The sequence below is a fragment of the Hirundo rustica genome, chromosome 7 (genome assembly GCF_015227805.2).
Source record: "Hirundo rustica isolate bHirRus1 chromosome 7, bHirRus1.pri.v3, whole genome shotgun sequence".
NCBI lineage: Eukaryota > Metazoa > Chordata > Aves > Passeriformes > Hirundinidae > Hirundo > Hirundo rustica.
The window spans coordinates 25,821,650-25,846,715 of NC_053456.1; the positions used below are offsets into that span (position 1 = coordinate 25,821,650).

Genomic DNA, 25,066 nt, shown 5'->3' on the forward strand with positions numbered 1-25,066 from the left:
TTCTGTGTAATGACTTTGAGACAATTCAGCAGAGTAGAACTCCCAGGATATCCTGTGCTCTGGCATTTAGTGTGTTCTTGTGCATTTTCTCTAGTCATAACTGCCACTGAGGCCACTCTGTCTTTATTATTTTGTCTTCCTCTATATAATTGTTGTGCTTTTCTGTTTTCTTTTTTTTAGATTCAGTTTTAGAAAAAACAAATGAGCTAGTCAATAAATAATTATGGGTTTAAAACCTATTAGTTCAGAATTTTACTCCTAAAAATAAGTAAAATTTGTAAAAATAAGTAAAAATTACACTTTGTTCAAGTTTGATTTCCTGTGAACATCTCAAAATTAGAATAAAATTAACATTGAGTTGATCTCAAAACATATGCTTATCATAAATGTCCTATATAAAATCTTATGAAATGCAGATAAGGAAAAATTGCAGTGAAAAATAATGATTAAATCTATGTGCAAGTCTTATAAAGTGAATAAAATTAGACTACTGATACATTTCATATGCAGAATACAATACGGGCACTGTGGAGGCTACTTTTAGAAGTTCAGAGCAAATTTTGAACATATCAGTAGGTATTTCAGTTTAGCCTGTTCTCCCTTTTAGTCACTGGAAAATACCATCTGTGCACATACACATTTATTTAAATGGATGTTTCATATTAAAAACATTACAGAGAATGGCTGCGATAAATTATGCAGTTTTCAGAGCTGTCATGTTGCTAGTGGAAAGTATATTTCTTTCTTCTTCATCAACAGAGTCTTCGGGATCTGACAAATTTTGTTATGAAAAGCTTAATACAGAAGGCACAACAAAAGGAAACTGTGGAAAGGATGGAGACAAATGGATTCAGTGCAGCAAACAGTAAGTTCAGTTTGGTAGAGATCATATGTAATTTAAATAGATTGGTAATAGTTTAATATTGTCTACTTTTCCTACTTTTTTTATGCATGTTTCAGCAACTTGTTTTGCATTGAGTCTTCCTTCCCTCATGGGGTTTGTGTCTTGAAAAAGTTGCCCTCTGACAAATCTGTGAGTGACTTAGCAGTACACTTGTAAAGAATTCTAGATTTTCAGAAGAATATACTGTGACTTCAGTTATTTTGGAGGAGCTGAGGGACAAGACAACAAAAAGTCACGAGTTCGTAACATAAAAACACCTCAGCCTTGGCAGGGATAAATTAGGCTGCAAATTCACACACTCTGTTCACTTGCTGTGGGACTGACACCAGCCTCTGCAGTTTCAAGTTTGTTCCAACCTTTATTTCAATCAGAGAGGACCATTAGACACTTGGATGCTATAGAGAAAAGGCCTAATTCACTTCCATGTGATCATTACCGCCTGAATATTTTATTAAAATTACTTTTCAAGTTAATGACCATTAGTAGATGGACTTAAATTTCTCCTGGTTTACTTCTGTTTTGTAATTTTTAATTATGTCCATACAAATTTCAGCTTTGGAATAGCATTTTTCTTCTTTGACTATTTGATGCTTGCATAGTGGCTTTTTTAATTTATTAGTTTTCAGGTAGGATCATAAGAAAAGGAGTTGTTTAATGGATTTTTTTAGTTTTTAGATGATGATAGTGTGTTCTAATGTGTATGTTAAACACTCATTTCTATAAAAGCTGTTCTTTGTTGGTATAGAGATGCAGGACGATGATCCGGCTGAAGAGTTGTTTACAGCATTTTTCAATTATAACAAAGTAATTTTCCAGCATTCATCCAGCTACTTCTGTGACGTAGGGGAATCAGCATTAGCTGATAACCTATTGAAGATACAAAAAATATGTTATATATGTTACATAAAATAACATTTAAAAAGAAGATTCTTTACCAAAACTTGAGTACACACAACTACACACTAAAATTTGTTGCTATGGTTCTGTTGTCCTGCAAGGGAGATGAAATGCAATGAAAATTTCAAACTTGACATTAACATATCGTGTGTAAGCTGCCAGAGGGAGGGAAAAGCAATTCAACCTAACATGACACAGCTTTCTACAGTCTGGCCGCTCTTGCTTGTGCTGGATTGTTCTTAGAGCGCAGATACGTTCTGTGCTCATGTGAGCATTCACTGGTGCATTTCATTGAGCGGTGGTTTGTTTCTGCCTCTTGTCATTTAAATGAAATTATATTTTATTTCCAGGCTTGCACTCTTAAAGTCTATCATGTGGCTTATGGTAATATATTACTGCGATCAGCAGCAGCATTGCCAGACTTTCTGTTTTTAAAGTTTACCTCATATTATTCCAGTAATATTTTGATATATGTTTTCATTTTCCAGTGATGTTTTCTGTGGCTTTTTGCTCTGTACTAATCTTACTAAAGTTCCACGAGTTGGTCAAGTTCAAGGAGAAATTATCCCAAATTCTTTTTATCACCAAGGACGCATAGTGGACTGCAGGTAAAAGATAATGCAGGATTCCAACATGATTTATCTCTGTCAAACCTATTTGAATTAAGATAGACATAAATGTGAGATTCTGTGAATTTTAAGTAATTGAAGCAAAATCATTATCCTGAGTGATATTTCTTTTGATTTGAAAAAAATCCCTAAACTGTTAAAAGCTTAATATTCTACATTTAAAGAGGGTAAAATGTGGGTTATACTCCTGAATCTTCTGCTTGATCCCTCTAATAGCAGAACTTCACAGTCAGAGTTTAATGCTCAGCATTATGTTTTTGTAGGGGTGGAGAAAGTCCATGATTGTCAAAGACCTGTATTTTAAATGTAATGATTTTGAGTATTAAATACTCAAAGAAACACCTGTAGTGAAGGGAAGGCTGAGAGGGAGGAAATTGCAGAATTATGGCAGGGTAAGATGCTCAGCTACAGTTCAGTTGAAGAACAGGTAAATGAGTTTCAGTCTGCTGCACTACTGAGTCTGTGCACAATACTGGGTTTGTATTTTGAAGACTTTGGCAACATTGCTGTCACCCTAAAAACACTCTCTTACCTAGTTGGGTCCTGAGTGAACAGTGATTCTTAATTCTTCCATTATTCCACTAGTGTTTTTATTTAAATCACATGTGAAGATAGTTTTTAAGTATTTTTTCTAGCAATAGTATTTCACATCATTTGGGGGAAAAAAAGAAGGAAAAAAGCATGGTCTGTCAGAGACTTGAAAAAGCCTAAAGTTCCCTTCTTGAGTATTTAAGTCCTAATCTAGTCTTACTTTTATTTTGACAACTGGAACACGTTGACACGCTGACAGACAGAAAACTCTACAGTTCTGTTCAGTCTTTCTGAATGCTTAAATGAAAGAAAGGTGTCTAACACTGACATGCTTTTAATATTTTCAAAGGATTCTGGTCATAATACTAATGCTATCTTAAAACCTATTTCTCCTAGTGGTGCTCATGTTCTTCTAGATGATGATACAGATTTAGGTTATGTGGAGGATGGAGCTCCATGTGGACCTCAGATGATGTGTCTGGACAAAAAGTGCCTGCCAATTCAGTCCTTGAACATAAGCAGCTGTCCCATTGGTTCCAATGGAAAAGTCTGTTCTGGTCATGGGGTGAGTGTGTACTGGGAGTGAGCAGCTCAGCTTCCCCAGCTCTCTCTGCTCTACCTGACCCTAACACTTGAAAGTCTTCCTAAGAACTTTCAATCTGAAACCACAAGTGTTGGATTTAGGGGAAGACTGATGTTTTGTGATGTATAAAAAAAATTTTAGAAAGGAAAGTTCTAAAATTGCTTCTGCAGTCATATCCACAGAGTTGGGTTTGTTAGTAGCAAGAGAGACCTTTGATAGTAGTTATTGTAAGGACTTATGTAATGTCCTACCCATGTTTCAAGTTACTTGCAGTCTTCAATAAACTTTTTCCTGCACACTAACACCTTTATAAAGTTGGTCTTGTGTTCATAGATTTATGGCCCATGGCTTAAATAATTAAAATTTCCAAACTGTGGGTCCTCAGCCGAGATGGAGTCCTTGAACAGATCCAGAGTGTATCATTTTACACTCAGGCACATTATGTTCTGTTAGTCTACCCATAAGTTCATTTGTCTAAGATGTTAGGTCTGTTTCAATGGACACATCACTATTTTAAATACCAATAAAACCTTTCCACTGTGGGATTCAGTGAGACAAATACTTGCCTAAAGAGCTAGACTTCGTACAAGAAGGGGGTTATTTCTTCTTGTTGTCTATACTTGAATATGAAATTGAGTCTTTCAAAGTAGAGGGTGAGGTTCAAGATCAAGAAGAAAAATTTTAAAATTGGGAAGTAAAGTATCTAGGAGATTAGAAGTCATCTGGGTACTTTTTGAGAGTGACATGAAGGGTGAGTGAACTATCTTACCTATTCTGTTTTGGATTATTACAATTCCTAATTTTAAAAGGGTATTTCAGTTGATCAAACCTGCCATAAAATGTGTTTATCTTCAACTTCTTGGGTAAGATTCTCCAGTGAGTGCTTCTTAAAAGCAGAGCATGATAAAAGTTGAATTTAAAAAATCACATGTGCTATTTATAATCATTTTTGGGTAGGTTGTTTTCTGGGGTTTTTTTCCACATTATGTTCCAGTTTCCAAAAGACATTATTAGCTGTTTGTCTAATGATCAACTTCATGTCTAGTTCTATAATCAAAACTTCATTCGTTGTCTGTTTCTTGGTTCATGCATTTTTCCACAGTAACCTCTTCTAGCAACACCATTCCATGTTCTTTTTCATATGGAAAGTTTATAGCTATTAACTCTTACTATTGATTTGATCGTTTAGATTTTGTCCACTGGATAGGTTTTTCTCTAATAAATATAGTGCCAATTTTAGAGTCCTAAGTCCTGTTTTAGACATCATTCAGGTAATTGTAAACTTAGGAAGAACTGTTCCCTCTCTTGTAGAAGCCAGACAAGCATTCCTCATCGCTGCTTAAGAAAAACGCTGACAAAACCAATGGAAATATATCGACTTTGTTCAACATGGGAGCAAGCTGTAAATGAGAGGGTGGGAAGTGTGACCAAGTCTTGAACCTTTTCAAAGGCAAATGTTTGTGTCCCTTCTGGGCATCCAGGCTCAAAGTCCAGACAGTTGGCTGGTGAAGATCTAACTAGTCTAGCTAAATTGCTGTTATTTTTCACAGCCTGGGCAGGCGTGTAGTGCCAGTGATGATAGAACCAGTTCGGCTTCTCCTAGCATGTGAGAGTGTTGGGGGGGTAAGGCAAATTTCCAGGTGTGTTACCTGGAACACAAACACTCAGTGCTACCAAACACTCAGTGCTATTGTCACAATATATAAATAGGTAAGTTTTAGACCATAAATAAAGTGTCTAATTACATGTTAAATAAATGCAGCGTGACACGTTAATAAAATGTAGTCAAAAACTAGCTGCTGTCACTTCTGTTTTTTCCAGGTTTGTAGTAATGAAGCCACTTGCATTTGTAATTTCTCCTGGGCTGGGACAGACTGCAGCATTGACGATCCTGTCAGGGATACTGGTGGCAAGAAGGATGAAGGACCCAAGGGTTTGTGTTTTGTTTCAGTTTTTAAGTTCTTTTAAGTATTTATCATGTTTTTCTGTTGATATATGGTAGCAGAATTAGCATATAAAAAGCAAATACTATTGTACAGCTGTGTTTAGACCCAGACAGTTAAATTCTGTTTCATGTAGAGGAAGTAGGTTTTTCTACTTTGAGAATTGATAGAACTTTTACTTTTCTAACATAAATTTGGGGAAGATTTCAACAGGTAATGTTTTTTTCCTTTGTCTTATTCTCTATTTTTTAATGATAATTTTCATTGTGATTGGAATCTGACTTCGTGTAGCTCTTATTTTTTTATATGATAATTAAATATTTATATTTTACTAGACATTTACAGGACATTTTCTTAGTCAACTAGTTTAGAGAGCAGTAGTGTAAATAATGGAAAAACAGAAAGTTCCTAGTAAAATCAGATTCCTTGAAATCATATTGCAATGAAAGAAAAAAGAAAATAAGATTTTTGAGAACTTATCTTATTCTTACAATCACTGTTGCTTGTTCTTATGGACTTAGTTCATATTTCAGCTACATATTAAGTACAAATACGAAGAGGAGGTATTGAGGAAATAATCCAAAAGTTTTTTCAAAGAGTAAGGAAAGTATTTGAGTTTCTCTCTGACTCCTCTGCCAAAGAATATCTTCAGATATCTTTGGACTTGTGCTGTCCAGTTTTTTGGGGTTTTTTTAATGTCTTTCCTGTCATCAGGGCACTGTTCAACATCAGACTATATTCATCCAGTCTTATGCATTTACAGACAAAGTTCCCAGTTCCAGGTTCTTCTACTCTATTTGCAGGGCAGATGGAGAAAAGAGTTGTTCAAAAATGTAGTCCTGAGGACTCAGATTAATTGATAACTGTAAAAGTACCAAGGTTTCAAGGAAGGATAGGATTTTGGTATGTCCCTCTGGAATGGCTCTACATCTGTCTTGTGTGCCTTTTTCTGTTACCCCTTAGCAGAATGGTTCCAGCAGACCTTTGCCAAGAGCTGTTTGAAGAAATCATCTTGAAACAAGTCACTGTTGTGAAGGAGGCTCTGTAGACCAGTTCAGATTTGTATAGGGAATCTGTACAGGTGCTGGTTTGTACTCTGCTTTACAAGCCACTTATCATTCCATTTCCTCTAAAACCCTTCCTGAGAGTGGAATGCTGCTTAGAGAGTCTTAAAAAAAAAAATTACAGATACCGACACTAAAGAGCTGTTCATTTCTCTGTGTGTGTGGATAAGGAGAGCGGGATTTACAGCTGTGACACTGAGAGCACATGGATTTTACTTTGTTCATTTCCAAATCTGATAGGTAAGAAATAATTCCCTCCTCTGTGAAAAGGTCTATAGGAAGGGTAACACAGAAGATACACTTATCTTTGATAAATTACTGGAAGTCAGATTAACTCATATAGTTCAGAATGGAAATACCTTTGTGAAAATTAATACACCAATATTGAAATATTCTGGGAAAAATCCTTAAATGAATAGTATGTGCTAGATTTCTGCCAGGAGGTACAGGCAAAGTTAGACTGCATTTTTCAGTGGAGTCCCCTGCAAAATGGCAGACTGTGCTTTTGTTCAAGGTGGTTCAATGATCTCAAACGATGGATTATTTTTCTTATGGTGTTACAGTAATTTAGTGGTGAATCACCTAGAAATGAATTTAGGAGACTGAACACTATGTTCTCTTTCTGTGTGCTTACAGAGGAATTCCTTTGTGAGAAGATTTCAGAAGAGTACAGTAGTAGTTTTCTTTGTTGTAATGACCCAACATACTCAAGAGTAGCTTCCATTAAGTTTTTATCCCTTTTTACTCCCTGTGTCATATGCCAGTTTACAAGTCTAACACAGAAACCAAAATACTTGTTTTTCCTTAGCCATAAGGTTGAATGAAGTGACACGTTCATTATGCGAAAATTCATCTAATAGGTTTAAGATTTTTCGCACCAAAACTCCAAGCATTTCTCTTGCTACACTTAGAACATATATAGTTACGGAGTGTTGCTATTCATTTATGTATTGTTATGATAATTGACAATTGACTGCTATTCTGCTGCACTTTTCAGACTTTTCCATCATCCATCAATTGCTTTTTGGCTCCATTCTCTATTTCAGGATAAAAAAATTAGTGGTCCTTAATGATGCTGCTATTAATATATGACTCTTGAATTACTCTAAACTCAGCAACCTACTGTATCCTATACTAGCAGATGTAAATTGCATTTAGCAGTTTGGGGAAGACAAAGAGTTCTTGCTGTTAGATTTTGGTTACTGCAGAAACTTTGAATTACTTTAAATTGTGGGTTAGCAGTTTTGAAATCAGTGGGACTCCATATACACAGGAGATGATTCTTTGCAATTTAATTTGCAGAATTAGGCCTTTATTTGACTAGTGGGTGGAGTTTGTTTATTTTAATATAGAACTTATGTCTCAAGTGTGTGTGTGTGTGTTTGTGTGTGTATATTTATGAAACAGGAAAAAAAAAATTCCAAAGTATTTTGAAACGACTTCACTCAGCATGGAGTCTATAAAAATCTTTGTCCGTAAGTTCCTGTTTGACAGGGAATTCAGCTGCTTGCTTGTGGTCTATTGTGACTCAATTAATCTATCAAACTTTTAATCTCTAACGTAGGAGATGTATAGAATTTTTTCCTCAAGAGTTCCCTTAAGGATTAAAAATAACGCCTCAATGTCCTGAGAGACTATCAGAAGATATCAAAATTTCTAGGGTGTTAGCTGAAGCATGTTTCTGGGGTAGATTTTTGCAGTTTTCATTTTCTTAATTATACTATGGATACAGTAAGTTTCTGGTGATCAAAATTTCTTACTGGCAATTTATTTACATTTTGGCTGTTTTAAATAAGCAGTAGGTTGAGGATGTTCCTTTTTAGAGTAAATAATGGAATCACAAGCTGAAAGGAATTTACAGGAAAACTTCTCATTGAAATATTTGCAAGCATTCAAAGAAAACCAAACAGAGCTTATTTCAGAATTTTTAAAGCTACCTTATTTGGTAAAGAAAGGTTTGTGAGGAGATTTGATTGTTTATCCAACAGCGGATTATATCATAAAGTACTCCTTTGAGGAATTATTTCATGTTTTCATTTCAGACATATATGTGATGATTTCCTGAAAAATTCTTCCCTTTTCCCTCCACACAGTGAGCATGGCCGCTAACAGGCTAATAGGTGCAGTGGCAGGGACCATTCTGGCCTTGGGGGTGATTTTTGGAGGCACAGGGTGGGGAATAGAGTAAGCACTTTTCTTAGTTTGAGTTCTCTGTCTGGTGCCTTAGTGTGTGAGGTAACCGTATGCACCTGAGCCCTCTGTGTTGCCCCTTAGCTTTGTCCTGTGGTGACCGTATTTGTCGTGTGATTTGACTGTGTCTGTGTCATGTGGTTTGCTCATGCAGTGTTGAACCTTCTCCTGTCTGGGATAATGTGGGGCATAAAACAATAACTTTGAGAATTTTTACATTATCATCATAAAATTAAATGTCTAAATGTTTCCATTACACCAAATTACCAAAAAAAAAAGAAAAAAAAGAAAAAAAAAAAGGAGAGAGAAATGGAATTTCTTGATTATTTTGCAAAATAGACTGAACTGTTTCATTACATGCAGGGCTTTCAGTCTAATGATCAAGCCAGGCAGATGAAAGCTGATGATAGTCATACAGACAGGTGGTTTTACAGTAAAGCTTCTGAAGGTTCTGTTGCTAGGATTCTGTTACCTCAAGATAGCACAGTGCTGGAGTGTAGTATTCATGTTTAAAAAATATGTATGAGCAATTTTTATTGTCTTTCATAGTTCTAGGAAATGCTCATCCTAGGTGTTATCCCAGTACCTCAATTTTAACAATGCCTTTGATTTATATAAATTTGTGTTCACGCACACACACACATAAAATAGCCCATGTAAGAGCTGTCTTCATTCTGCTTTCACTGTGCAAGCTACAGATGGTGACTGCTGTTTTGCTGCTCTGAGATTTCCAGCTTCTCTGTGTTTCTAGTACTATACATGGCATCTGGCATGTGACAGTGGCACCTCTCTGAAAGGGGACTCGTTAGCAGGACAGTCTGTCATTTCCAATCAGGCTGAGTGCAAAGGCATTCCCACAGTTCTAGTCCAGTGAGGCAGCACTTCGTGTGTCTGAGTCTGCAACCCTAGGAACCTGTCTGTACATGAAACTCATCCAAGATTCTCAGACGAGCGGAGACCTTCGTGTTCATTAAGGACAATCATTAGAAAATAAATAGAAGGAAGAAGGCAATAGGTCATTTCATTGAGAAAGATCAGATCTGTGTTTTAGTGGTAGCTTGTACAACTGTTTGCTAAAAACTGAAGCTTGTGAAAAAGGTAGAGGTTTGGGGGACAGATTCTGGAGCAGAAAGTTCACCTACAAGTTGAGGACCACTTGCCTTTTGCTTACATTCTGCCTTGTTCCCTTCTGTTTGTCTCTTCCCTCACCTGCTGTCTCAAGCCGCTCAGCTCTGACCAGTGTCCCTGACCATTTGTTCTTGCTCCTGTATCCTTCTGTACCAATGCCAATTTTTCTTCATCTCTCCTCTGCTTTTATTACTCACTACCTGACTCATTCTTTTTGTTTCTATTCATTCTTTTTTCCTGCATCTCATCAATATTTCTCTGTCCTCTGGTTTCTTCAGATACAAACGTGCATTCAAGGCAAGCCACTGCTACTTTTTATTGGTTTATAGAAAGAACACAGGGAATACCATTCCCTCTCTGTTCCTAATGCTCTTCAGGCCCTGCTGGCCATTACCGTGTGGGGCTGCAGGGCAGGGTGTGACCATCACAACCTGATGCCAGGACTTGTTCTTCTTCCCCCTTCCTCACCACTTCGCTTGCAAATTGTAAATGCTTGTTCAAAGTGCTGAAATAGCTTTAATTACTTAATGCTTTATGAACTTTTTTCAGAAATCATGGGGGACAAAATGGTGCAGTAGTTTTTTTCCCAGATTTCTTATCAGAATGGATACTTAGCTTTGATTAACTTAAACCAGAGGATTTGGCTGGCAAAGCGGCAGGCAAGAAAAGAAATCAGATCACCACAGTTCTTGTTACCTGCAGGGAAGGCTGCAGTAAACTTGCCTTTTCTAATACTGGCAGAGTTTCAAGTGATGTGGATTAGTTCTTGTGGAATCTGTTTGATGTCAATGAAGATTTAGGTAACAGTCTAAAGTTACAGTTGTGTGCTGCTTTAAAACCTTCAGTAAGATTTCTATCAGGGTCCTAAAGGATGGCCAGGGATGATACGATAGCCATGCCAGAGCAGTGTCCTTGCAGGAAAAGAAGGTGTTCCAGGCAGTTACCTGCAGGAGTTTCCTCCTGATAAATCTGTGTCTGCATGTTATAGCAGTAGTGTGGTGGAAAGAGCAAATGTGTCAAGGTATTGCCTCTTGTGATAGTCTCGATAGAAAATGATCCCACAGTATGGTGGTTATTAAAAGCTTCCTCTTCTGGTTTGTCAGGCATCTGAGTTCAGTGGCTAGAGAGGCTTATTGAGCTGAAATATATGAATTTTTATTTTTCTTCATAAATGTCCCCTTACTGGTAGCAAAATTCTGGTTTATTAATACAATTCCTTTGGTAATGCTTAATAAAACATAAGGCACAGTTCCTTACAGTAAGGCATATGTGCACAGTCTTTCTTAAAATGACTTCTCAGTGATCCTCTTGGATCTCTGTATTTTGAAACTCGGATTCAACAGTTGGAGTACTCCAGTCTCAAAAATAAGTTGCTGTTTAGTCATATTACCTATTCTACAAGCTTGATTTTTTAATATTTATACAGTTCTACTGCCTGATCCTAATTATTTTGTATATTATCTTCTTCTGTTTAAATTGGTTGAATTATTTAATATTTATAAGTAAATAAAACCAATACTGATTTGCGTTATCGAAAGAATAAACTGCTGCTTGGTGATTAGATCTGCACTATGAAATAGATACACATCCCTGGGCATTTATCAACCAGGGGACGTAGTGAGAAGAGGGATGTCCAAAGTGGTGATTTGGCACATCTTCATCTAATTTATGACTATGGTACTGTCAATTAATCATTGTACCTCTCTTGTGAGAAGATGGCATTCTATGACTAGAAAGAAATTGGCTTAAGCCTTGAAAAATGCTAATGAAATTTATTACAGATAAATCACTTGCTGTGTTTTCAGTCTTCTGTTCTGTGAGATCATTTGATGAAATCCAGAGTAGACCACAAATCTCAGTCAGATATGGTGGCTCATTAGGCTGCTGTTGCAAGCAAGCCTTAATTGGAACCACAGTGCCTGCAGGATGGCACTTACCCTCCACCATGCTCACGCCTGTTAATTTGAGCCAGGTGTGACTTAAGGTAAGTCCAAATAAGCTACATTCTTCCAAATTGTGCAAAATTACCTTTTGATTTTTGTTGTCAAATTTGTCCACTGTTGATCTGTAAAGCTCACTGTATTTTTTCTTCAATCCAAATATTTTATTCATATTCCTGAATACTCCTTGTAAAGGAACTGCAGGAAACAATTTTTAAAACTTGGTGTTCTTTTAGCTAATCAGAATCTCCAGAAGCACTGAGGTGAGAAACATGTAGTGGAGGCAGTAAAGTTATGTGGCTGCAGTAAATTTTAAAACGTAGGGCAAGTGCTTATTTCAGTGTGTGGGGCTGGGCAGGAGGTTTTGTGATTTCAGTCTAACAGCTTAAAACTTTCAGTTGTTGCAGCTGCCTTTGCTCTTTCTTTGCTGCTCTCTGGCTGCTCCTGTTTCTTCCTTATATTAGCTGTGTGACAGTTTTTCAAACTCGGTTTCAGAACAATTAATCAGGAAATTTCAATTGTTGCGTAGAAGTGTTGGTTTGGGGAGAGTAAGATAGGAGGTAAGAACTGTTTTTGAAGGCTATTCCTGAATATGTAAATAGTTAAAAAAAAGGTGTGTGATTAATGCAGAATTGTTCAATTGCTTTCATTTTGCCTTGAGTTCAGATGCAATGTTTTACATCAAAGACTGCAATAGAAAGTTTTCATACAGAGCAAACATTACTCAAGCCTATTGTGAGTTTTCCTCTGTTGTGCGTAAACAGAGCACTTAAGGGTCAATTATTAATATCTTATTTAGACATTCTCTTGCCCTCTTCAGAAAATTGCACGAACATATTTTGTGCTGCTTCTTTTTGTTGCTCCTTTTTTCTGCTCCACCCTTCCCCATTTTGTTGTTCAGTAGCTTCTTGAGGATGATGAAGAGATGTTTTGATGTTTGGAAAGCTTACTGGAAATAAACTTTTATTTCAACTTTCCTTCCCTATTATATAATCCTTTCCTTTTGTCAAACAATTGTAAAATTAGCATTGATGTAACTGTAGGGAGTCTGGACTCTGATAAGTAATGGTGCTAGATGCTCTCATCTCCCATTAAACTATCTACACCTTTCAGGAGCTCCATGAAAAAAGAGAGGGCTTTTTGATTTTTATTTCTTTCTCATTTTCTGTAGTCTTAAAACAAAAAGCATTCATACTTTTCCCTCTAAGTTAAGGAATTATTCACAACTATCGGTGTCCTCAGCTGACTATTCTTGCAGCAGATAATGGAGTAAGTTACAGTGGAATTCACTGTCTAATACTAGGTTTTTATCTATGGTAGAAGTCAGCATAGCACAATGCAGAGACCAACAGCTTTGTTTGTTCTTTTTGTTAAAGACAAGTAAGTGAAGTTGGGCTTGTTGAGACTGTCTAGAGGCATCACCTTGTGTGCTGTCTATATTCCCTGAGTTGTTTGACTACCCTTCAGATGCCTCACATAATGTGAATGAAGTCATTGGTTCTTATGTCTGTCTTACCCTAATCCTTTATCACAGGTCCTAGTGCCACCAATCTTATAATAGGCTCCATCGCTGGTGCCATCCTGGTAGCAGCTATTGTCCTTGGGGGGACAGGATGGGGCTTTAAGTAAGCAATGCCGCATGTCTTCTCTTCGGTGGCTCTGGCATTTCTATTTCTTGCTTACATCACTAAATTTTGAGTTCCTGCTACAAGAGTTCCAAGTTAACCCCCAAAACTCTTAACAAGCTGCTTTAAACAAGAAAAGAAATTACACTTGCAGTGAACAAGTGGAGGAAATGGATTTGAAAAGAACAAATGTTATCAGGGTGCAAAGTTGAATAACAATAAAAGAATTAGGTGAATTCATGAAAATTAAATTAACACTTAAGGAATAAGATCTTTTTTCACCTTCAGTCAGTAGCATTGTTCTCAGAAGCTGATTACATTGGTTAAAAAGCCCCCCAAAAGATACATGTCTTATTTTGAATGTCGTAGTACTTTCAAACTGCTCAACTTTTTGACAATGACAGATGTTATGTAAATGGTCAGCGGTGAAAGGAGCCAGAGTAGTTTTCAGGAAGAACTGTGTTGACATAGTTGCCTCAGGAATAGCAGCCGTAACTTGTTTGTGGTTACTGGATTTTTATGATTATTGATACACAACTTAAAAAACAAATTCAGGTTTAGAAAGACCTGAAATCTTGAGCTATTTCCTGAAAGATGAAAGCATTTCTCTCCCAGTTCTAGTTGTATTTTGTAACTATGAGGACTGACAGATTAGTCATTCCACTTGGGATTGTTAAAGCAGAGAGCCTTGTACAAAGGTACTTAATTCCTATCCTTTTTGTAGTGTCTGTTCTGCCCACATGCATGGTCTGTATTTGGTAACAAAGATCTCCCTTTGGAATCAGTGTTTATAACCTAACAGATCATGGTAGTAATTAAATACAAGCAATTGCTCATGGCATTTAAAGTTGCTGTTTCTTTTCAATAGCATGAATCAAGGGTAAACCATGATACAACAATAAGCCATAATTCTTCAAGGAGAATTAGTAATAATAATAATTCAAAGAAAATTTTCTATAGCCTCTATTCATATTTCATGTCAGAGTTGAGAAGACAAAAAATGTTCCCTAATTGAGTAAGGCAGTTATCAAAGTAGAATCTAGTGATAAGGTCATATTTATCTTGTCATTCACTTTCAAGGGTCACCTGAAAATGTTTTACTTCTGGTTTATACTCTTATATTTTTGAAGTTTCGGCTGGCCTTATGTAAATATGCATGTAGAAGCAAAATATTTCAAAATCATTCAGGCCTGTTGAAAGCAGCATATCAGGCTTTGCCCTTTCTCCTGGACAAGGCAGTTACTCTCTGTTGCACTGCCTGCCACTGTTGGTGTTCTCAGAAAGATTCAGCACCTGCCACATTCATTTTTTTCTCAGTGCTTGTTTGGAGGGTGCCCATGGGAATTAACCAAGCTAGATTGTGTTGGGAAAAAAAGAGTCAGCTCACCCTTTTGGATGAGTTTTCTACCATAAGAGACATTTCTTCATTATCTAGCAATTCACAGACTTTGCAGAAACAGGGTGTGCAGCCCTAGATGATAGGTCTGTATTGCACAAGGTAGTTTGCTGAAAACTAAATACATGTCATGAAAATATAAAATAATTAGTCAGTTCTTCCTCTGACTCTTTTCAAGCTGTTTTGTGCCCTGGCCACCTTTGCCATCAGCACTGCAGCCCCTGCCTCCAACAGCCACAAAGTTTCAGAATTTGCATGAGGAGTAGGACAATTCCTCCCTGTCTAAACAATACAGGATATAATTGACTATTTCTTCCCCACTCAAATTGCTCTCACAAGCGGTCAGCTTTGCACCCTGCTGTCATTTGCCCAAAGGTTATCTCCATAGAGGATCTGCACTGGAAATCCCTCCTGAGGCCCTTACTCCCACAATAGCACGATACAACTGTTTATTCTGTAGCAGAACCTCAAATACACTGGCCTGGCCTAGCTCACAGCTTGAAGTGCATGTTTCTTCTGGGGGCCAGAGGGGAACAGAAGAGGTTTTTCAGCTTGTAGACAAAGAGGGCTAGCACATGTAGACCCCCGATACTTGGCTTCAGATAGATCTGGAGGGACAGATGAGGAAATAAAGGGATTTTAACTTTTCCTCTTTTTAAGCAAGTGATATATTTAGTCTGCAACTATGAGAGAAGGTAGCTAATGCTTTACAAACTGGGAGATGTGATTTCTGTTTCACAGGTTATCAGATGTTCATATGAACATACGGTACTGTGGTGTCAAGTCCATATCAAACGTAAGCTGCAACCAAGCAAACTTTGTTCATGAACGGGGGTGGGGGGTGGAGGGGAAGTGTAAAAGAAGGCTTGATGCAAGTTCAGAGAAACAAAGTAAAAACAGCTCAAACAACTTCCAGTCTCAAGAATGAAACCAAGGTTAATTTTCAATCAAGTTAATGTGTGGACAGAATAGAAAAGAAAATGTTACCTGACAATTTTACAGACTATAGAATCTCATTCGACATTTCAGGTGGCTTAAAGGCTGTGGGTAGAAACCTTGTTAAGAAGTAGATTTTACTCAGCTGAGCCTTGCGTGGCACTTTTAGAGCTGTTGCTGTTTAGAGAGCAGTAAGAACTTGATTTTGTTGCAGCAAGTTTGTGCAAGGTTTCAGTATACAGTGTTTAATGCAGGAAGGACAGTTTTACCATTACAGTAGTTCAGGGGCCTACACTTTTTTCCTAGCATATATTCACTCACTTCTGCTAAGCTGCTGCAGCAATATAAGTCAATTAATGCTTTTGTTAAGTGGATTTAACAGCAATTTTGGTAACAAAACACTGCTAAAAGGTAATACTAGTAAGAGTGATGTGGAAATGCACATGAAAAGCTGCTGCTTGTTATAGCAGAATACAAAAGTGGCAGATTGTAGGCACAATTCTATTTCCAGCAATTGTTTTTAGCTAAAGAGCTGTAAGGTTTTCTGTTTCTCTAACAGATTAGTGGAGGAACCAAAGACTTACCCAGCTATAATAGATGCTGAGGTTGAGCTGGTCTGTGCAGTTGCATTTAGACCCTAAAGGTTTCCACAAGTTAAAGCAATGGAATGCTGGTGGAAATTTTGTGAGGAAGGAGGTTTTTGGTCCCTTACCAGTATTTCCGTCAAGCATGAATTGTGGACCAAAATCCAGTCATCACTGCGCAAACAGCAGCTAGAATCAAATGTGAGTTATTTTCTCTTTTTTTTCCCCAAACTACTGGAATAAATGGGAGGTCAGTGTCTTATTTTAAGTCGCTTTTTTTAGTCCCTCATTTTGTTAATTTTAATCAGTTTTGTAGGAAAATTTAATTTATTTAAGCTCTTCTTCAGCATTTGAACCATACTTTAGGAATGCCTATGAAAACATTAGCTAGTTGAAGTGATTAAAATACTGGGTTTGCACAAAATCTGTAATATTTAATAAAGCTTTGTACTTACACGATCACAGGCAGGGGCACACGTTTGCAAGTAACGTACTCTATGACCATGTTCCTAGTTAGTTGCACAAAAGAATGCAGTAGATTGCAGCAAGGTATTTCTTGAACACATCTAGCCCTTTTGGAAACCAGTTTTTCTTTCCTGAATTTTTTTTTTTTTTTTTTTGTAAACAGTGATGTTAGGCAGTGACATACTGTAGCATGGAGTGCTTTTTTGATTAAAAATAACCTATACTTTTCTTTTTGTTAGAGACCCTTTTTCTGGTTGGATTACAGACAAATAGACTGACCCTCATTATTTAAAGAGGCATTAAAACTTTAAATGCAAAGAAGTTGTTGATGTTCTAAGATCTTCCACAAAACCAACAAAGGACTAGGAAGCAGCATTATTCTCCTGTGTGCTCTTCCATAGAGGACACTTCTGCCTCCTTACAATTTAACTGAAGCAGAAGAACTTTGTACGCTGCTGTAACTCATAGCTTAAAATAGTGGAAATATCCAGAACCTGCTACTCACCTACTCTCCTTTCTTGTTAGTTTCTTGGGGAAGAGGGAGACTTGTTCTATTTGCCAACTTAAGTTAGACAATTAGTAGTCTTCATTTTACTATTATAATGGTTGGTAATTCAGGATGAAGTTGTTAAAGCAGGTCAGGTAATCAGAACAGAATTTCAGTTCCTGCAGGGTAACACCTCCCTGCCCACCTCTGAAGTGCTATGATGGCAGCCCTTGTTAAAGCTTTGCTTGTGTGTACTGTTTCCTTATTGACACTGTACCTCATGTTCCGTACTTCAGGCTCTTATTTTAGTTCTTCACATGTTTCTCTCTCTCATACAACATTATTAGCAGAATAGCCTACATGAAGAAAGGCAGTGGTTTGGTCAGTATCTTGTTCCTTAAAGGCTGTATTTCTGCTGAATAAATCTAGGAAATAAGTTAATTATATGGTTTGGACAGATCACAGGATGCACGATGATGTTTGTACTGGAGCACTACACTAGTGAAGATCAGGTTAGAAAAGAACAGATAGGATAAAAATCAAAAGTGTTCTGTTAGATTGTACTGGGAAGCATCAGTCCTCTGTACCATGTTCTAAGACTTTATAAAGTCCATTTCTTTAATTAAAATAAGCTCAGGTAACAATGTAATTCAGTGTCTGTTTTAAGGACTTGTCCTCTTCAAGCAAATGGGAATATGGTACTTCCCATATAGTAGAAGGACAAGTTATGTCATCTGGATTTTTCATCTGCATTGTTGATTTAAAAGGACTGACTAATGAGTTGTTTATCAGTAGTACTTGAATTCAAGCATGTTAGACAGTATTTAAAAGGAGGGAGTGAGGGGAAAGAGAAGCAAACTTGTCCTTTTCCCACTGAAACTGGCAGGACAAGCAGATGCACAGCAGCCTTTAACTCACATTTGCCCTACTTCTGTAATATTCATACTTCCTATCTGGAGTTTTGCAAGTTGGCCTGAAAATTAATTTCCTTATCTTGCATTTAGCTGTAGTTTAGGGGATGAGGAATTGAGATACTGAGGTAATGTCAGCCTCATTCCAAAGGAGCATTAGTACAGTAATCCTGGAGGGGAAAAGACTGAAAGATGAATACAGTAATCTTCTTTCAGAAACTAGCAATTCTTAAGCATTTGTCTTGCACAAATCCAATCACAGGCATCCAAGGAAAACACCAAAATCAAGGGTGCCCAAGAATTACCAGCCTCTGGAAGTCCTCTCAAAAAGAAGTTGCTGTTGCATTAGTCTCAGACCGCCAGTTAAACCTTATGTATAGAATAATTACTGTAGCGGTGGTAGAGGTTAGCAGGGCTGCAGAAGATTGGAAATCCAGGGGTTGGTCTGTAGCTTTAGAGAATATATGAATTCCTGTTCTGTATTTCTTGCATGTTGGTTTGGTGGTGGTAGTGGTGTGTATGCCCAATGGTAAAACTAAATGCATGAGCCCCTTGCTTGATGCCCCACATAAAGCCAGATACTGGGGAGGTTGCACCCAACTTTTATTGTTGCTTCCTAATGTCTTGCTGTTTGACATAGGACATCAACATCGCAGGAGATTGGATGTCACCAGCTTGCTGCCCACGGTTAACATTCAGTTCTAATCACACAACTGACAAAGCTGTCCAGTCTCCTTCGAATGCAATGTCTCTCAGCTGTCTTTTGCACCTTACTAAGATTCACAGCACTATGGTCAATAGTGTGGTAAGAGCTCACAAAGGCACACTCACTTTTGTCACCCTGGATTACATAAACTAAATTCTGGTGTAGCCAGAGCTGGGTGTTTGCTCCGAGAACTCAAGCCTGTTTGGGATGAAGTGTTGCCATTCCTGGCGCTTATGACTCACTCTCTTTAGGTAAATGTGTGCATTCTTGGCCTAGTGCACACATGTGTTGCTGGAAGCTGAAAAGTTCTACAAATTTAGAGCACCACTTGAAGTGCTACGGAAATAATTGATTTCTATATGCCAGCACGATCTTTAAACTGCTGAAGGAAACCCGTACTTGATATCATGCTGTGGAAAGCATGCAACCAAATTCCTTCAATGGTTACCCCTTGATAGAGTTACTGGTTAAACTGTGTCAGTGTGAGCCTTTTACTTTACTATGACCTTAGCAATGGCTTTGTTTTTGTTATATCTAACTAATATCTTGCATTTTTCTCTTTCCATCTCCTTTTGATGCAACCTGGAAGAAATGTCAAAAAACGAAGGTTCGATCCAACTCAACAAGGCCCTATCTGAAGAAATGCCATTCAAAAAGCTGCTTCTTACACTGCTGGATTTTGGGTATGATGTCTTGGCAGTAGCTACACAGGAACTAAATCAATACAGAAGAACGTGAGAACAGTAACTATAAACACAAAGTTGGGATGTTGGGATTTGAGTTGGTAGAACACTGTCCTTTTTGGAGATAAGTTGGAAATACTTCCTCTATTCACCTTTCTCTTGTTAACATTAACTGACAAGTGGTACAAGAAAACTGCTTCAAAAATCAGGTGTTTTTTTCCTTTTCTCAAATTAAGAAGGAGACACACAGATCAAGTGCAATAAGAGAACTGTTCCAAAACAATGGAATTGCAAAAGATTCTTTCCCAGCCTGCTGGCAGTCTAACTTCACTTGAGTTCGCATGACTTCCTTTTTCTTATCAAACTCCAGTGGCATGAGGAGCTAATTTTGAAAGGGTAACCTGCATGGCTCACATACAAACAACCAAGTTAGCAAGCTGACCCCAAGCAGAATCTGCAGCCCGAGAAATACAAACCACTGGGAAGCCAGTGCCAGGCTTCAATAGCTTTTCCAGCCACGCAGTGCATTCTGCTGCTGGACTTGAGGGCTCCCTACTCCATGAGCTCACTGTCCAACTTGGACAGGAGCCTGTTGGGTATGGAAGCTAGTGAATGATGGATGGAATTCTTCCAAGAAGGAAAAAGTGTAAATATGGAAATAAGATTTTGATGTATCATTTTCACAGATTATATATAAATATATATATATATGAGAGAAAAGAATTTCCATTATAAAAAGGTTCTATTCTTTATGTAAATCTATTTTTGATGTTGGGTTTGGTTTTGGGTTTTTTTCCTCCCCTTTTTTTCTGTAGCATGTTGTACAGCAGATGTTCTGGGCTTGCTCAAAAAAGGCAGATAACAGCATGCAGATGCAGGGAGTTCTGACACCAAACAGATGTGATCTAAAGTTTGTATGCTTGAAACCAAAAACAATTAAAATGTATAAATGCATCTCTATGTATTGACTATAAGTCTGAATTACTTTTTTTGGCTGTTATACAGACTTGTCCATTATATAAGTAACACACTCTCAAACTAATCACAGAAGTGCCAAGCTCTTTTTTTCTTTTAAGAAAAGCTACTTTTTTTTTTCCTGCCTAGATCCTGTAAAATAAAAATTTAAATAAGCCTTAAAATACTCAAAAGATGTTAAAGCTTGGAATGAGATATTCTTGTCTTGCCTTTTGCCCATCCACTCGAAGCAGCTTGCAAAAGGACTGACCTTTTTAATTCACTCCCTGTGTCTCTGATGCATGCCACTTTTCAAAGTTTAATATAAGATTAATACTTTGACCCTTGGCTACTGATAGCCAGTTACCATCACAGTATGTGCAAAATCCCAGGTGATTTCAGGTGTGTTGTGATTATTTTAGAGACACCTTCTGTATAAGCACAGACTTTTACAGAGTAGTTCTGGGCAGCAGTCCTGTGTCCCTCGGAACCAGGCTCACCTGGCTGCAGCTGCCTTGAAAAAGGTCTAGTTTAGGGCTCCCTTAACATACAAAGCTGGACAGTCTGGCTCATCCTTTTAATCTTGACTTAAAGCATTTGGTAAGTGAAAATCTAATTGCTGTGTCTGATAATCAGAATTAAAGACCTCTGTAATTTTGGATCTAATTTAAAAGCTGTAGTTTAGTAACAACAGAAGCCCAATTACTCTTCTTCCTGCATCTTTGTTCAGAGGAAATCCATTTCCCAAGTTAGCTTTAAGAGCCAAAACAATAAAAAAAAATGCTGCAGACATTTTCCTGTGAGTTAGAAAACCTCCTTTCAGTTATTTTTCTTATTATGATAATATTCTATTCAATAGTCTTGATATATTGGTTTTGATTCACAGTTATTAAATCTTTTCAATCAGCTTTAACATAATCACATTTACACTTACTACATTATAAGTTAAAGGTGCTGCACACACAGGTAGTTGACATTAATAGAAATTATAAATCTTATTCTGAAAAATTTCTGCTTGGCTTTAAGCAGAGTTAATTACTGACATTTCTCTGATGACAAATCAAAAATACTTGCAACTGTATTACGGTTCCTTAAAAATACTTTGATTGGGAACACAATATTTAACTTTTTTCAGGTTCCGTTTCCAAAGCGAGCATAACCCACAACAGAAACACCGCTGGTATCAAAAATTACAATAAGTAAAGTCAACTGGATATACATGAACTACCTGTGTAATAAACCTTGGAGAAGCATTTCACAAACAACATTGTTAGTGTGTGATGTGATGTTTTAAGTCAGACCACACTGGTCCCCAACTACTATGTATATATGTTCAGTGCTGGAGTAACTTTTTTATTTACACCAGCAGTTTCATAGCAGTTAGAATTTCTCGACTGAATTTATGCTCCAGTCCTCAGCCACTGTGTGTATGGGAAGAGCACACTTTCTTGTCCTGTGTGTACACAGCACAAGTGATGACACAGCCCAGAGCAGGTAGGGGCTGAAGTGCTTCAGCTGTTGGAAGACAGTTAAAAAACTGGATTTGCTAGGTATTGATTTTGTACATCCGCCTCGCTGTGCTTTGGGAAGTGCATATCCATTTAGCAGTAACTTGCTCATCGCAAATCATCACCAAAAGAAGACAAGGTTGACTCTGCCTCCATTTCATCCCCTCGGCATTTGCTCCATTATTTACTTATTCAGCTGGACAAGAAACTGTGGTAACTGCATAGCTCATTCCAGTCTGCTGCATGATCTCCCTGATTTGATCTGATACTCCTAAAAGAGAAGTCTGCCAGGCAAATTAACAGTTGTGTAGGTGCATGTTCAAGAAACAGATTACTTAAGGCTGGAGTCTAACCAATTCTTCTTTACTATGCAAAGATGGGTATGTCTGAGGAAATGTCATAGAATACTTGAAGTTATGTTTTAAGCTTAACCAGTCATGTTTTATATTCATTACTGCTTCCACTGTTAATCTTCCTTTTAAAAATGATTTGTAATTATTTTTTTAAGTGCACAATTGGATGTTGTTATAAATCAAGTTTTTGTTTGAAGTTAATACTCATTCATATCCTGTTGGCTGCTACTGAATGGAAATTCAATAGTCCTTGTTCTGCATCTTAGCAAGATGAGTATTAAAAATGTCATGAACATGGAATGGAGTAGTTTTTAATTTTCATTTTTTTTTTCTTATTTATTCTCTCAGTTTAATTTCTGTGTTCAAGGAATCATCACCTTTGTAGTAGTGGAAATTGAATGGAGTTTTCTTTTATGAAATATCTCAAACTGTGTCAAATCTCACAGTGAGGCTCTGTCTGTGGGAAGATGTTGCACGCAGCCTTTCTGCTGTGCATGGAACCAGTGCCTCGGCACCCAGGATGGGCCCAGCCTGCTTCAGTCCCAGCTGCTGGCTACACTGAGTTCAGTGAGACCTGGAGGCTTTTGTTCGTTGAGGGAAGCCATTTCCAGCTCAAAAATCAGAATTATGGAATTACAAGAAGTCAAAAATAAGGCCCTTGAAGTATTCTTTAAATAATTACATTATAACAACCAGATACAATGACCATCACTTTAATGGAATACTGAATGAAACTCCATTTCCCTTTTTTGCCCGACTAACTCTAGTGAAGCCAGCCTGGGAAAATTAAATGCATGCATGTCACAATTACTAGATAACTACTGATATTGTTTTGCTTTCTCCAGCTCCAGACAGGGAAACAAAATACACTTGTGTTGGTATCTCCCAAAGTTCTGTATGAAAGCATGTTTCTCATTTAGAACACTAGAGTGAGGAAGCACTCACATTAATGGATCCACTATTATCCACTTCCATTTCCTGTCATTTAAATATAGGATTTATCTATAAACTTAATATAAACATGCAACAGTTCAGCTACAAATAGAATAGACAGTCATTCCTTAAAATAGGAGTTAAGGCTTTTGCAGCATATGAATAGAAACGCAATATAGAAATAGGTAAATACTTGCTTTTGGTTTTACAAGGAAAAAAGTCTTAGAACTGCTTTTGAAAACTTTGTCAATTCCAGCACACAACACTGAAGAGTGATCGTGCTGAGGCACTCACTACCATGAATGAAACCAACACACCACCAAGCCGTGTTGTACAAACCCAAACCCACCTCTTTTGTTCTAAATGCACTTCCTACAGATTCACACCCACAAGAGCTGAAAAGTTAACATGATTCATCCATCAGTAATATCACAGACTGCTTAAGTGCCCACAGAAACCTTAAATTAAAAAAAAAGTAACTAAGAAATTTAGTAGTAGAGATGCTCAAACCAGTACTATTGAAAGCAAAAGGTCTCTAAAACATTATCTTGAAGCTACACATACTATAATTCAGTTCAGTGATTTATTGTTCACAACTCAGCGAGCACATTGTTGTAGGTTTGTGGAATAAGTTATTTAGTGGGAACAGGTAACACAAGAAGGGACACAACCCCTCAATAAGTACAAGGATTCAATGTCAGACCAGCATCACCAGCCACTTAATGTGTTATTTCTGAACCACCATAAACTGCTGAGGGCAGCATAATTATGAATGCTCTAACTTGTAGAAAACCCATAATCAAGTGTCAATTTTTTCTTATTAAAATTTTCTTCCAAAAAATCTTGGTTTTGTAATAAGTCATGGGATAGCCCTCATCTTTACCACTAACACTGTAACAGGCCATGCTTTAGTGTGGTACTTTCTGAACCAGTGTAAGAATTTCCCACATCAAAGCTGGTAACTCAAAGCATGGAGAACTTAAATGCATTTTACACAGTCCAAGTCCAGTTGTCAGACTTCATAAGCACAACACTCCACCACTGTATATCATACATTCACAGATTTCCTCAGCCATCAGTCCAGCTACTGAAGGCTTTGGATGTGCTGTGGAGACCGTGAAGCAATGTTGGCATCTGCACTACAGAGGGAAGCTGAGAGAAGGGCTGGTTATTGCAGCTGTATTTGAACTGTGACAAAGGCATGAGCATTACACACCCGTAACATGCTGTGGGGTAGAACATCGGTTTTGCCTCTTGTGCAGAATTAAGTGTCCCCACAAAACACGTGCAGCTTCACTGCAGTCTAACCTGGACACTGTCCAGCTGAAAAATGGCACAGGCAAACTCCTTTTGACTGGTTTTCTATCTCCAGCTGAGATGGTGATCAGTTTATTTTCATGAATGAAACATGTCTAAATATCTCAGATTTAGTGCTATTTGCAGAAGCCTTAGGAGAAATTTTAAAATGGTCATTTCGTGACAGCTCTGCTAAACTTACTTGCATATAAATTGCAGGAAGCACAGGCTAACAACTGACAGCTCCCCGTTTCCCCACTTGACTCCTTTGAAAGTGTTTTGTACATATTGGAAACAAGAATCAATATCCTTATGCATGTTGCTCTTACACTTTACATCCAAAATACAAATTTATGACTTGCCTTGAAATAGAATAAGCACTGACCTTATTAATTCAGTACAGTTTTTCATAGATTAGGT

The 25,066-nt window shown here is 37.4% G+C and overlaps 2 protein-coding genes across 6 annotated transcripts in view; one reads left to right on the forward strand and one right to left on the reverse strand.

Annotated features, from left to right (window-relative positions):
* Positions 1 to 23,748, forward strand: part of ADAM23 (ADAM metallopeptidase domain 23) — a 105,922-nt gene extending 82,174 nt beyond the window's left edge. The window contains exons 27-33 of one of the 3 annotated variants that reach the window (XM_040070079.2): positions 760 to 865; positions 2,290 to 2,409; positions 3,358 to 3,526; positions 5,366 to 5,477; positions 13,344 to 13,434; positions 19,509 to 19,602; positions 21,692 to 23,748. In XM_040070079.2, coding sequence (XP_039926013.1) covers positions 760 to 865; positions 2,290 to 2,409; positions 3,358 to 3,526; positions 5,366 to 5,477; positions 13,344 to 13,434; positions 19,509 to 19,557 — 647 coding nt within the window. In that variant the 3' untranslated portion in view covers positions 19,558 to 19,602; positions 21,692 to 23,748. Of the gene's footprint in view, positions 1 to 759; positions 866 to 2,289; positions 2,410 to 3,357; positions 3,527 to 5,365; positions 5,478 to 13,343; positions 13,435 to 19,508; positions 20,563 to 21,691 lie in introns of those variants that run through there. The other 2 variants (XM_040070080.2, XM_040070081.2) reach the window with 2 other exon arrangements.
* DYTN (dystrotelin) overlaps positions 1 to 25,066 on the reverse strand; it is a 76,209-nt gene that overhangs the window by 11,479 nt on the left and 39,664 nt on the right. The window contains exon 16 of one of the 3 annotated variants that reach the window (XM_040070084.1): positions 1,413 to 1,771. The exons of the other annotated variants lie outside the window; for them this stretch is intronic. The gene's annotated coding sequence lies outside the window, so the exon portion shown is untranslated. Of the gene's footprint in view, positions 1 to 1,412; positions 1,772 to 25,066 lie in introns of those variants that run through there. 3 annotated transcript variants of the gene reach the window in all.